The 14980-nt window shown below is 30.7% G+C and overlaps 1 protein-coding gene across 1 annotated transcript in view; it reads left to right on the forward strand.

Moving 5' to 3' along the window:
* LOC129219446 (protein kibra-like) overlaps positions 1-14583 on the forward strand; it is a 94573-nt gene extending 79990 nt beyond the window's left edge. The window contains exons 17-22 of the mRNA XM_054853841.1: positions 1809-2018; positions 3013-3111; positions 3208-3385; positions 3599-3676; positions 14148-14259; positions 14394-14583. Coding sequence (XP_054709816.1) covers positions 1809-2018; positions 3013-3111; positions 3208-3385; positions 3599-3676; positions 14148-14259; positions 14394-14583 — 867 coding nt within the window. The remainder of the gene's footprint in view (positions 1-1808; positions 2019-3012; positions 3112-3207; positions 3386-3598; positions 3677-14147; positions 14260-14393) is intronic.
* The last annotated feature ends 397 nt before the right edge of the window (positions 14584-14980 follow it).

Genomic DNA, 14980 nt, shown 5'->3' on the forward strand with positions numbered 1-14980 from the left:
AACCCTTCTTTAGACACCCCCACCAACATACAACATGCATAACAATTGCTTCTATCAAAATTGAAATTAGTTATGAAGCGTTTTAAAATGCATTTGTTGCTCACTTCTTTTCTCTGCTTTCATTTTATTCATTGAGGCAAGTTTTTAGTTTCTTTTTGTAGCTTACAGATCTTTCCTCTTCAATATGCAGTTCTAGTATAAATGTTCTCTTTTTCAGTCTTGTTAGCAAAGCCCTAAAGTATTTTTGCTTTTTTTTCCCTTCAATTTCTTGGCTTATTAAAGATGTTATGCAATTTTATTATCATGAAGAAAAGCGATATGCATTTGAATCTATACATATAGGGCGTGCAACCTAAGTGCTTTGAAATTCTATGTTTAGCCACAGATACTGAAGTGTAAATTTGTATGGTCCAGTTTGGAATTGATCTTGGTTTCTTTCCTTGTGTGTTTTGTTTTTGCTATAAGTATATTTTCGGACCATTTATAATTTTTGTATTTTAATCAGAGTTTATGATTTTTTTTAAAGTCACATTTTTAAAATTTAAATCTGATTTTCTTAAATTTAAGTCGGACTTCTTTTAAATCTTCAAAAATTTCTAGATATTATTACTTTACATTTATAAACATAATATATTTCAGACAATGGATAAAAAGTAACTGTTTTAGCTATTTTTATTTCATGGCTTTAACTGTTTTTAATAATAAGTATAAGTTAACCAGAGTTTTAATACAAATGCATGATTCAAATTAAATTTAAGGTTTAAGATTGGAAAAAAAAATGTTCTTAGAATTTATTCTAAGAACATTTTCTTCTAGTGAAATTCCAAAGGGATAGCTCAAAGTTTATTTTTATCATAAAAGTGTATGCATTGTGTATAGTAATTTATTTATTTACAATTTTTCCCCACAGTCCCCTCTCCCTTTTTTCTAAATTTTCAATTAGAAGTTTTTCAATGACAATTAGAAATGCTTGAGTACAAATTTTAATTATCAACAACTAAGTTTCAACTCTAACTGCTGTGCTCCCCCCCCCCCAGCTACAACTGCCAATCCTTCAACTAGACTTCTAGGAAACAGTGGTACCACTATTTCCTAGAATTATAAATTTCATACCTTAAAAAAAAAAGAACTTAAAATTTGGCAGTTTTCTGTGTTTATCAGCTTAGATTTGACAAAAATCCTGAAATAGATTCAATTGTGGTGAAGAAGACAATTGTTAAAACTTGATGATAAAGCAATCTGAACTAATGAAGCCATTCATCTTACTTTTAAAATTAGAATAAGTTCTCTAAATTTTCAATTAATTTTTAAGATTTATAAATTCATGATAATGTTTACATAAGATGTGATTTGTTTTATGCTTTCCTTAAAAATAAGGTTTCCATCATGATGTACATTTTTAGCATAAAATAGTATGTTGAACAATTACTTTTCTTACCTACATTAATCATGGTGTATAAGAAAAACTGCAGATTTTTATTTTTTTCTGAACTGTAATTTTGGAGTAAAAGCAAAATTGCAAGAGTCTGAAAATCTGTTACACACACATGGAAAAAGAGTTCTATGTAGTTTAGCCATTTGAAGTTAAGATTGTTTAATGTAGTATAGTTAAGTTTAGCGCAATACCTTCTAGAAATGCCAAATTAATTTATAAAAATAAAATCAACTACTTTTAATCAATGATTTTTTTAAAAAAATATTATTTGATACAAATCAATTGATTTAAATCAATGGTCTTTTTTAAAAAAATCACTTGATTTAAATCATGATTTTAATCATGATTTAAATCAATGAACCCTGTATTTTAGACTTGCATTGAATGTGGCACAGAATGTTTTTTACAAGAAAATGCAGCTACTGTGGAGCTATGTGACAAGGAAACTAATACTGAGTGTGTGTTCCTACCTGAAAAAGCATTGAAGAAAAGGCCTGAGGAAACTTCTAAAAGTGCAGCAATTAAAAGATCACAAACATTTTCTCCTAGTGCAGCTGTTAATAAACACCAGTATATATGCAGAGTAAGTTTTATGTTTTAACTAGTCAAAAATATTCAGAAGTTTAAACATATGAAAGTAAATCTGCAAGTTAAACTGATTTTGAGTTAACTTTTCATTCATTTTCCACAAATTTGTCTTTAACTGATGTGATTTTCTTTCCCCTTTTTAAAGCTATGATATGAACCTTAACACCATGAACATATCTACTGTCACTTAAGGGTAGGTGATGTGGTACATCCAACATGTGTTATTATTAGTGTAAATAAGTCTTGAAATGTACTAATAAAAGCAGTATTAATATCTTTACTCTGTTGTGGCTAAGAGAAAATGATTTAAATGCAGTTGTAAAATTTCATTGATTATTTTTTCAGTGTGTGTTTTGACCAAGTGCATCTGCCAAGAATTTCAATCCAGTTGTATCTGAAGTTTTGCAGGATAAACTAACTACTTTTTTTATGTTATAAAATACTTTTATTATTTCTTAAAATAAAATTTTGGAATACATAAAATTCGTTAAAAATAGAGCTGCTTGAGAATGTTAATTTAGTATAAAATTGCTTTTGTTTGATTAACAAATGCAACTGAAGCTTAAGATACTCATCCTCTCTCTACCTTTTTTGTAGTCTTGAACCATTTCACAGAGCAATTTGTTAAAATACAATGAAGAGAAATCCTTTTTTCAAGTGGATTTTGTTCATCTGAGAAATTTCCTTCTTTAAATAGCTTTGTTCACTTTTGGTTGCTGGTCTAAGATACTAATGTACCTACAAGAACATGTCTTTAAGTTCAGCAACTAAAAGTGTCCATAGTTTCTGCATGCTAGTTTGAAGGCAAACACGAGTGTGAAAACATAAGATTTACAATCATACTTGATTTTAAGAAGTGTATAATTAACAATTTTTATTTAGTTTGTGAAGTAAGCCATCAGGAACACTAGTTACTTATTCTCTCAAGTTATATATCCCTTGCATTTTAGTGTATATAATATATTTATAGTTCATGATTTTTTCTTTAGCTCAACCGTAGTGATAGTGACAGTTCAATGCCTCTTTATCGAAGGGGTGGACCCTTTCAGCGAAACTCAATGGAAAGAAGAAGTTTAAGATGGAAAGAGGTAATTTATTTCTAATTTTAAAGCTTTAATGTTGTTTCTTTCCCTCTGTTGCTATGGTTACCCTTTGCTAATTGTATTCATATATTTTAATTTTAGCCACCTGTAGCTTGTTCAAAGCATAGAATTCATAACTTCATAAAATCAGGAGCAGTAAGAACATCTTTAGATTTGGCTTTAGATTTGCAAGCGTTTCATCGCAGATTAAATCAGCAACAAGAAGAAATTAATCGACTTAAAGAATTGAAAAGACGTTTAGAAGAATCAAAACAGAAAGGTAAAATGCCTTTATTATTATTGTTTTATTTATTTACCTTTAAAAAATTCAAATTATTTTAATGCCTGTTTTTGTTTAAGGTTGATTGAATATTTAACACTGTTCAATGTTATATCTTTTATCGGCTTATTGCTTTTGTTATACTTCTTGTGAATGATTATTAGCTTTGTAACGGCATAAACACATTTTTCATAGCTACTATTCAATTCACAGGAGACACAGACATTTCTGAATGGGCTGCTGAAAATGCCAATCTGCAACAAGTTTTGGCAGGAGTAAGCAAAGAAGTAAGTTTTCTTGAGTCTTAAATAGTGTCCTCATGTAGTTCTGTGAACAGAATTTTTTTTTTTAAATCAAAATTCCCTTTTTGCACACAATGGAACTCCTATTTATGGTGGAAGATTCTTTTCTTTTCACCCATCTTTTAACATTCTTACCAAATGTCAAAATCATCTTTTTTCCCCAATTTCTGTTACTAACTTGACTTCCTCTGACTGATTTGACTTTGATTTTATTCCCATCCATGAATACTTCGCTAATTTTAGAAGAAATAATGCAAACAAAAGAACATTAGTATTATCAATCAAAAAAAGCATGGAAGGTTTCTATAAAAATGCAGAAATCTATTTTTATTTTACCTGTCTCAACTTTATCGAATTTCAAAGCAATTCATAAGATTTTTAGTGAGTGAGTGTTGTATAGATTAACCTATACAATTAATTATTGTGCCTTCATAGTTCAAAAGCACCTTGTTAAAAAAATTTCAAATCACATTCTGATAAACTGCATCATACTGCATAGCTGATTGCTGTAAACTTGTCCCTTCTAGTTAACCCAAAGTAAGCAATTTCCTGCTTCTAAAGAAGTATCTATTTTGACGTTGTGCTTAATTTTGATGCTGTGTTGATTAAGTTTTCATGAAGCTTTCTCTTGGAAGATAGCAAACTATAAGGTTTTAAGGTTAGGTTAAGGCAAACTATTCTAAGGTTTAGTAATGATTTTTTTAGAAATAAAAATAGGACTCAATTCTTGTATAACATTCCAATCCCATGGTAATGTTTTTCGAAAGTTTTGAAGTATCATGAAGATGTCTATCCATCCAGGATAGATAATTGAGCGGCTATGATGTATGGTATATTTTATTTTTGAAGTTATTTGTTCCAATACTAATAGTTTTGAAATAAAACTAGCTGACCAGCACAACGCATTTGTGCTCAATGGCAGATATTTGAAAATATGATTTTTTATAATTTTTTAATAAAAAAAAGCCAAAATGTGAATTGTTTGTATATTTTTTGCTGATGGCAATAAAAAAAACATAATGCCTTACTTTTGTAGTTTTATGAAGTATTAAGAAAACAACTACCCACAAAAAAAAAAAAAAAACACCCTTAAGAAAGATGATTTATGATACTGCGATTCACCACCCTGAAATGAGGAGTTATATCCACTTTTTAAAAATACGTATTTTTTTTTCGTTTTCAGAATCTCTAATATAAACCCTATCGACCCATGAATTTCTTTCTGCTCGAGGTGTTTTATATCTACTGTTAAAAAATGCATAAATATTGGTACACCTTGAACAGTGTATATCTATCCCCTTATTTATCGCCAGGTCTTTTAAAGCAAAGTGGAACCTATCCCTTGTTTTCTGGTATCCACTCATTCTTTTTCATATCAAAAGGACACATATCCAAATTTGAATTTGCCACTTCTAATTCAAAAGTAGTTCACAAGTAAAATAGTGGAGCGAGGCACTGGCTGAGCATTTCCAATCAAGCATGATACCTGTCCATATTAAGAAATCGCATCACCTTGTGCAAGTCTATTATCAGTTTGGCAAGCGCAACCTCAAATTGTGATTACTAAATTAGTATTAAATGACTGATATTATTAAATTGTGATTAATTAATGGTTAAATTGTGATTAATTGAGAAATTTTGATCTGCTAATACCTACAACATTGTTGTTTGAATCGGCTTGGGTGGTTTCATTGTTCCTACTTAATTTCACCGAAGGTCCTTTTTTTTGAAATGTTCAATGAAAAGAATAAAGTGAGTAGGAAGGAATAAAGTAGAGTACAAAATATATATACAGTCAACCCTCGTTTATCGCGGTTAATTCGTTTCAGACTTTACCGCGATAACTGAATTTCCGCAAAGTAGGATTCTGTATTTATAAACCGAATATTTTCCTTATTAGAGCACATAAAACTTACTTGTGACTATTTAAATAGGTTTTTGATAGAGCACAGCACCCTAGACGTAACAGCACCCTTAGCCACCATTAGATTTGTAGTATTCAATATATTGCACAAAATAATACACTAACTACACTAAAGATATCACATCGTTAATTATTGGGAAATAAACTGCACACCCACTTGTAACTCTTACACACTACTATTAATCTATGAAAATAGCTCAACTTGTTTGATGATGAATTAATTGCCAGTTAGTGACAACATGTGCACCCGTTTTTCTTCATTAAAGGTGTTACGTATACAACTTAAAAAACTAGTACATTGTTGAACACCATCTACACTACAGATATATTTATCCCTTAGTAATAATACAGTGATTTATACTTTTCAGTTAGTGCTTAACGCTTAAAATGAGATAGCGATTCCCTTCTCTTTCTTTGGAGATTTTATACCTCCACTCCATCAACTAGTATAACACAACCCTTCAAAAGAGTTCACCCTACTTAAAAGACATACTTTGTTATTCTTCGAAGTAAAAAGATTACACAAGAGCATAAAAAAGGTTAATTACTATATTTGAAAAAATAAAGAAACCCAGAAAAAACCGCGATGTAGTGAAGCCGCAAAAATTGAAGCGTGAAGTAACGAGGGACGACTGCATGCAGTTAGCTCTTTGTTTAACGACTTTCTCTATATAACGACAGCTTTTCACGGTCCCAGATGGTCCACTACAGTGTTAAAAGCATTCTATTTAAGGACGATTTTTTGTGGTCCCTTGAAAGTCGTTAAACAGAGCCAACTGTACTACAAAATATTGAAAATTTTGTTTCAAATTTAAAGTTTATTTCTGAAGAAAATGCATTTTTTTTTCTTTGCATAAGTGATGATATCCATTTTTTTACATCAAAAAAGAATATATCCAAAATAAAATTGGCAACTTAGGTCTGATAAAATTGTGGAAAAATTCCTAGACTTATGCCAATAGTCACTTGTTATTCTACCAAAGCATTGAAAAATTCGAAATTCTAACAGTTAGTGTTTGTATGTAAAAAGTTTTTTTTTGTTTTGCCAAAAATATATAAAACTGGATATAATCCATTTTGAAAGTAACTCCTCAAATAAGCCTTTTCTTTTCTGAATTTAATGCAATTTTGCTATTGTGGTTCAGAATCCTGTTATGAGTTTAAAATATAAATTCTTGTAAATTTGGGATCAAAATTCATCCAAGGCAAAAAAAGTATTTAAAAAATGATTTTCTATCCATGAGGTGATTGAACGAGCGATCTTTGCATTATTAGCACAATACTCTCATCAACTCCTGTTGGGCCTCCATCTTGAGAAGCTATACATTAATACATTGCACAGGGGATAAAATAACAATATAAATTAAGCTACATGCCTTCATTTAAAAAAAAAAATTAAAGAGTGATATTGTGATTTACTATGTTAAAATAATTGTTTTTGTTTCTGATTTTAATACAACAACTTAAATGTTGTTCAGAACCTTTTAAGGAGTTAAAACTGTGTTTTGATGAGAATGTGGATCATAATTCTACGGAGGAATCTATGTCATTGAAAACCGGTATTTCTTTGCTCATCGGAATCGAACCTATGGCTTTTGTGTGACTCGCACAAAGCTCTCACCAACTGAACTTATAAAATCTCCATTACCAGGGGCTATACATTAAACTAATACTTGATTTAAGTAAAAACATAATAAATCTATTATTTTGAAAAAAATGCCAATGTGAGTTGTCTGTTTATTTCTTGACAAAAGCAGTAAAAATAGTCTTTAAAATTCTGCATTACTTTTAAAGTTTGTTGAATTATTGAGGAAATTATGGCATTCGTACAAAAAAAACCTTGGAGCATAGCTTCCCAAACTGTGGTCTGCAGCAAACATTTAAAAAAAAAGTGTCTGAAAGACATTAAATAGTATTTAAATACTCCACACTCCAGGGTCACCCGTACCTACCACTGTTTGTGGTTTAATCGGTCGGATGGGACCCCGAAGACAGCTGTGATTTTTTGATCCGGACCAGAAGCCAAGAAATCCCTGCTCCAGCCCCCCCAGAGGTATCGTTTCACTTGGAGGACTTTGTGACCACGAGCGTATTTAATGTCCCCCAGTCACCATTAATCACAACGGTGGATCTTCGATCCGGCTGGGATCGAACCCGGGACCCACCGGTCGTGAGTCGGATGCCTTACCAACCAGGCCACCACGGCCCCAGTATTTAAATACTGCTTTTGCATTTGAAAACCATAATTTTCACCTTTGAACTATGGAGTTGTCCTTTGAGCACGACATCCGGTCATATCAAGATACAATGCTGCAAGAACATGTATGGTTGATCGAGATGCTTTCCGTTTCGGCAAAACTACCCAGTCTGCCATCATGTAAATGTGAATATGTGATAGATTAACTTCAGACTGCATCTTGTAAACTATCGTCAAGGACACTTACCCCCATTTTAGCTTTGTCTGAAAAAAAAGAAGAAAAGCACACCATCCACTCATTGCAAAAGCAAAGCATTTCTTCCATTTGCCATAACCAACTTAATTAGATTCTGAACCTTATATTCGACTCCAGCTATCAAAAGTTAAACCTAATAGAGTAAAATTGAGCCAGCTAAAAAAACCTCTCTTCCTATTTATTCAAAGTTCAATTTAAAATTTTAACCCCTGTTTTACCGATTGATTTCTGTGTGATCAGTTTGATTTTTTACTGCAGAATTTGTAAGTAAAATTGAGCATTGTGAAATTCCTGCCTAGAGCTTTTTAAAAATATGTTCCCCTCTTATTAGTACTGGTTACTTTAATAAGTTCAATTAACTAGAAACTCCAAGTATCAACACATTCTATTGACTGGGACTCACACAGAAAATTGGCTTGTGAAAGGGGTCCACTTACTATAAAGTTTGGGTAATGTCTTAGAAAAATATTTTTTATGATGCTTGAAAATGAAATATAACTTTTTATTAGTTCAAACTTGTGTGAAGGGCAAGGTTGGCAATTGCCCCTCACTTTTCCTAATTCAGAGTTAACGATTCGTTGAATAGGACAAAATTGATTCCTGTGTTAAAAGAAAGAAGAATTGACTTATTAAGTGTGTGTTTAATATTTATCTCCTGTTATTTATTTCATTAAAATTAAAATGGAGCAGTGAATTCGTAGGAGGGAGTTGATTTTAGGTTTCTGCCCCAATTTTTGTGGCCATGTCCCGAATTTTTTATAGAATTTTACAAAAATAAAGTTAAACTTTTTTTTTAAGTCTATTTCTGGAGCACCACCCATCTAACCTGCCCAACACAGTTTTGGATCCCACTGCTGATAATTGTAACGGATATCTAATAATGAGCAAATGTTATTTTTATTAGTCAAGCATAATTTTAGAAATAAAAAAAAAAAAATTGTCCATTTTAACATGTGAAAAATATTTTTTTCCATTTTTCTTCTATTTCATCTACAGCATCTATGTTAAAATGTGATTTTTTTTTTTTTGCGTCCCTAATAAGAATCGAAAATTATTCTTCCAAAGCGATCATTAAATGTCACCAAAGTGATAATATATCTTAATATTATTTTCTTTTTCTTAAACTGAATTCAACAATCATTTGTTGTTTATAATCTTTATCGTGCCATCATCTATGAAATGAGAATTATGTCAGGAGTACTCTTTAAGTGCTGCTTTTTAAATAAAATTAAAATTTAAAATATTTCTTGGCTTGTGTGTTGAAGGTTGAATGAGCTGTTGGGACTTTATGGTCTCTCCAAAAGGCAGTGGTCAACTCCCTGCCTCTATTGGCACATGCTACCATGTACAGGGGTACTGTGTACCTGGAAAGTCGGGGAAAGTCATGGATTTCGACTACAGTGAAACCTGTGTAAGTTGACCCCTTGCGGTGCAGTACTTTGGTGGTCAACTTAGACAGGTGGTCAACTTATAAAGGGGGTAATGATTTTTTTTTTTGTCATTTCTTGCACCGTGTATTCATTTTTTGACTAATTGACACTTACTCTTTCTGTTCAACTTACTTTCATTGTTTAACAATTCTTTGAAACAATAATTTAAAATGTTATTCAAGTATTTTTAGAGGTTATTTTCTCAGAATGACGAATAATGTGTCATGTAAATTTAAAAGTTCAGTAAATTAATCAAAGAAAAAAAAAATCATTGTTTATAAAAAGTTATTTGATATAAATAGTTCCTAAAAATTTTTAGCTAATCAAAAATAACAAATTTTTCGCTTTTTTTTTCTCACATACATTTAATACATTTATAACCATGATGATCTACTTTTCAACAAAATAACTCCTTATTGAAGTTTGGCGCACTTATTAGACACTAGTTTTGGAAATTCCATATGTGGCAGCTAATTTTCTCTGGATATCTCCCTTTTCAATTTTAATATTTCATACTTTTTATCAATCTCTAGTTCAACTAACTTTCTTTTTGAAGCCATTTTATGTAAAACTATAACACAAAGAGCAACAAGCTGGACTCGCATAGTTCCAAAAGGCAGTTGAAAATGAAAATGTCCTATTTCTTAATCCCTTGCACCAAAAGCACTGCAATGCAAGTAACTTTTACTATAGCACAATTCCAGTGTTGCCACAAAATATTGCAACTTTAAAAATATACTTTGTATTTTTCTAATGACACATGTTTTCATTGAACAGAGAGTACAAAAGGTAATCTCAAATAGAACAAGAAAAGAAAAACAAGTTTAGAGAATGAAAGGGTTCTTAGTAGTTTTTCATTATGGTTAAACTTACAATTACAAGGAGGTTTAGTTATGCTGCTGTTTTATTTAGTTGGTAAAATTGGTTGGTCGGTATTCTTGGAAAACTGTAAAAAATAATAATAAAATAAAATAATTTGCTAAATTAAGTTTCAAAAAATAAACCAAATGGTCAACTTACAAAGGGTTTTTTACAATACTCCAAATTAAATTTGTGGTACATTAGTGGTCAAGATAGACAGGTGGTCAAGATAGAAAGGTGGTCAAGTTAGAAAGGTGGTCAAGTTATAGAGGTTTTCCTTCATTATACAAGATAGGACTAATTCCGTTTCTGACAAAAGCGGTCAACATAGACAGGTGGTCAACTTACAAAAGTGGTCAACTTTACAGGTTTTACTGTATGATCAAAAATGATCATGGAAAATCATGATTTTCACCAAAAATGCCAAAAAATCGTGGAAACTGAAAACTGGTCATGGATTTTTAGTTCAAGAACATGCCTATTTATCAAATTCTACAGATTAGGTGCAAATTTTATGCATTTTTAGCCGTTTCTTACTTTTTTATGTGTCAGTCCCGATTTTTTATATTTCAAAATACGTTTGCATCTGTTTCTATAATACTCGTTCGTTTTTCTTTACTTTGTGATTCTATTGTTTGGACATGAAGAATTATGTGTTCAACATTATTTTTAACTCTCTTTATTTATCTAATTGTGTAGCTGAGGACTTTTAGACTTCTAATTTTGCCACTCTCATTCGACTCAAAAATTTTAAGTCATCCGTGTTGATTCAAGAGACTCATAAAAATTATCATTAATTTTTTTGTAGTGTCTTATGTTAATGAAGATTTTAAAAAATAAAATTAGTCTAAAGAATTAATTTAGGATATCAATAATATACAGAAATTATGTATTTTCAAGGGTTAAGTTTTTTATAAGTCCAAAAATGTTGCAAAATACACAAATTCAGGATTTATACAATATTTGTAGCCTATCCAAGCTTTGGTGGTAATTTATCTGGTAATGTCTGGTTAATTAATTATTCAGTTGAGGAATGTAGGGCAAAGTGAAAAATGGTTAAGATCACTAACTTTTTTCAATATGAACAAATTATAATTTTGTTTTAAAATTTACAGCTCATAACAAAAGAACAATATATTTAAAATAAAACTATCACTGAAACATTATTTTTTTTTTTGGCAGTAACTTAGTACCTCCAAAAAAGGTGAAAAATGTTCACTTTTTTCTCATGAGGCAAAGTGAAAAATGAAAATTTTTTGAATAAAATGTTTTTACATGAAATACACCGCCAGCTCAGTCAATTCCAGCCGAGGACTGCAGTTTCGTGCTTATTAGCACTCATCAGCCCGGCATAGGACTAACTGTGCTGGAGGCGGAAAACCTCTTAAGGAAGCCAAGAGTGCCAAACAAACTGGTTGCTAACATAGAATTAGCAATGACCAGACGAGTGACCGAAGCAATGGTTCGGTTCAACTCGAATATTGCACGCAAGGCAGGTATATTCAGTAAGTTACCGCCCTATAGCCAGGACTAAGGCAGAAATACATGAAAAACACCGCCAGCTCAGTCAATTCCAGCCGAGGACTGCAATTTCGTGCTTATTAGCACTCATCAGCCCAGCATAGGACTAACTGTGCTGGAGGCGGAAAACCTCTTAAGGAAGCCAAGAGTGCCAAACAGAGGGGCGGTAACTTACTGAATATACCTGCCTTGCCTGCAATATTGACGAACCAAGTTGAACCGAACCATTGTTTCGGTCACTCGTCTGGTCATTGCTAATTCTATGTTAGCTACCAGTTTGTTTGGCACTGAATGAAAATGAGTGAATAAAAAAGTGAATGAAAAAGAAAATAAGTGAATGAATGAATAACTATATAGGAATATTAAATGAAGGAATGTAAATGACGAAATTATTAGATAAATATGCAAGTGATTTAATAAAGGACTGAATGAGTAAACAAAATGAGCTATTACACTTTGCCCCGTCCAGTAAGTCTCGCATGTACTTGAATAACTGCATCAATTATTTAAAACACAAATAAGCTTAATATTAATCAAATAAATACTGCACCGAATATTAGTAGATCTCAATGAAACTTGAAAGTATTAATAACAAGACCTTAATCATTTAATAATAACAAAAATAATTTTTGACTTTGAACAAAATCTTACAATTTTTGTAAATTACTTTTATTATCATATTGATTGATTTTCAGAGGTAACTTTTTCGTGACTGAATTTGACTGCATGTGTCACTACATAGTTAAAATACCTGATAGATGGCGGTAAAAGCAAGAATAAATATTTCACCATTTTACTTTTCCCCACATTCCTCCACTTTAATTTAATGTATATATATTTTTTTCTTTTTTTTTTAATTTATCAGTTGTAAACTCAATTTTATTAATTACTAAATTATTGCTTGTCACAGATTTTTTAGAAAAATACTAGCTTTAAAAAAAAGTTTTAGATTCATCATTTATTTTTAAAATAAAATATTTGGTTGCAAAAATTCAAAAGAAAAAAAAAAAAGAAAAATCAAGTTTAGATGTTTTACTCTTCACCCATCATTGCTGCATCTTTGAAGTTTCTTTCATTTTGAAAATTCACTTTGCAATTAAAAAATTTTTCAGTATTTTCAGTGGTTAAAAAATTATTGTGTATCATATCAGATTTTTTTGGAGGTAAAATCATAAACATGTAAATTCTTACCTATCATAAAAGTTTTGAATGATTCATTGGAATCCAAGAAATATTTTTAAAAAATTTAGATTTATTATTTTGTATGACCTTAGTTGCAAAATAGTTAAGTTAAAACACAGTAATTATTTCTTGTGTATCAATAGTCATTGTTGCATTTCTTTCTTTCTTTCTCTTTTTTTTTTGTTATAATGGTAGCTGAGCTAGTTGCATTTCACTTTAGTTTGAATTTTTAGAAACATATGTCCAAAGCATTGATCAGATAGTTGCAATTGAATTTTCAAAAAATACTGATTCATATATTCTTGTGAAAAATTAATGTTTTTTTTCTGGAAACATTACATCCCATGAGTCATGGAAAGTTACGAGCAGAAATCATGGAAAGTTGGGGAAAGCCATGGATTTAAAAACTCGAAATGAAGGAGTTACTTTGCAAGTATCTGAAAATTTCTCTCGACCTCAGTCATTTGCTAAAATTCTAGTCTAAAATACCCACCCAAATGGCTCAATGCTATAACTCAAGAACAAAAACATTTTACCAGAAAAATTATAAATTTTTCAAATAAATCAATGTGCAATGTAAAGAATATTAAGAAAAAACTATTTTCCATCCTACATTTACACATTTCTTTTCAAGGTGTTTGAAAAATCTTTCTAAGAAAAAACCAAGGAAAATATAGTTTATTTTGATAACTCAAAGCCTTGCAACTTGAATATTCTTTTGTCTCAAAGTTTTCATTTGGTCCCAAACTCTTGATAAAACTGTGGGAACTTCCCATAACTCAAACTACCAATAACTTGAAGGTTTTAACCAGTCCCTTGGAACTTCGAGTTATCAAGAGTTGACTTTAATTGTAAAATATATCATTTCATAATATACCTCCACAGCATTCAAAACGTAATTTGCACTGTGTGCTTTTTATTCCTTTGTTTGTATGTGAGTTTAAGGTCTATGTTTAGCAGTTCCTTGTTAGCAATAAAGATAATTTTGTTTGAATCAAGATTTTGTGAAAGGGTATATACTATTTTCCAATTAAAATTTAGAAATAAAAACATGTGTGCCTTGACTTATATTTTCTCAATTTTAGGCAGTAAAATCTAACCCTGAAGAAAAGAAAATTGATAAACTTTTGAAGAAAACATCTCGAGAAATTTACAAACTTCGAAAAAGCCGGAAAAAACAACCTGACATTACTTCTTTCAGGTTAGATAAGATTTGTTTCCTTACGAAATTATAAATAAAAGTAAAAATAAAAATATTGTGGTATCTAATTTCTGATTTAAATCTTTAATTAAGCGAATTACAACAATTTTATGATTATCATTAATATTTTACAGGGAAAAAATGGCCTTCTTCACGCGTGTCAACATGAGTGTTCCTTACTTACCGACGGACCCTACGAAAGATGTATTTCAAGCCAGGAAAGAGAATACTCATTTAAGGCCTTTAGCAAAAAGTAGCAATCAAGAAAATGTGCAAAAAAGGTTTGAATATACTGTGGATCCTGAATTAGGTGTTCAAGTTTGAAGTAGAATACAGTATTCTTGTGCATTGCTCTGGTTAATAAGTGGTTGCCTTTTTACAAGTGCCTTTTTAAACTCTAGAACTCATTCAAAGGAAAACTTGTTTTTAATGCATTCATTATTTTTTATTTCATTTATTCATGAAGTCATGAATTTTGAGTGCCAACTGTAGTAGACAATACTTCTTGTTTTTCATTCAGTTATACATGTTCATTTGTGTTAGTGTAATGCTGGCTTCTTGATTATCCATGGTAAAGAATTTCATGCAGTTCACTCCGGTTGATCCTGAATCAGGTTATTTTATCTATGCCAAAATGAGTTACCTCAAGTGTTATATATTCATATTTGTTTCATTTAGGTTTGATGGAAATGTATAGAAGCACTTGATAATCAAAAATCCC

The sequence above is a fragment of the Uloborus diversus genome, chromosome 3, assembly GCF_026930045.1.
Source record: "Uloborus diversus isolate 005 chromosome 3, Udiv.v.3.1, whole genome shotgun sequence".
Classification (NCBI taxonomy): Eukaryota; Metazoa; Arthropoda; class Arachnida; order Araneae; family Uloboridae; genus Uloborus; species Uloborus diversus.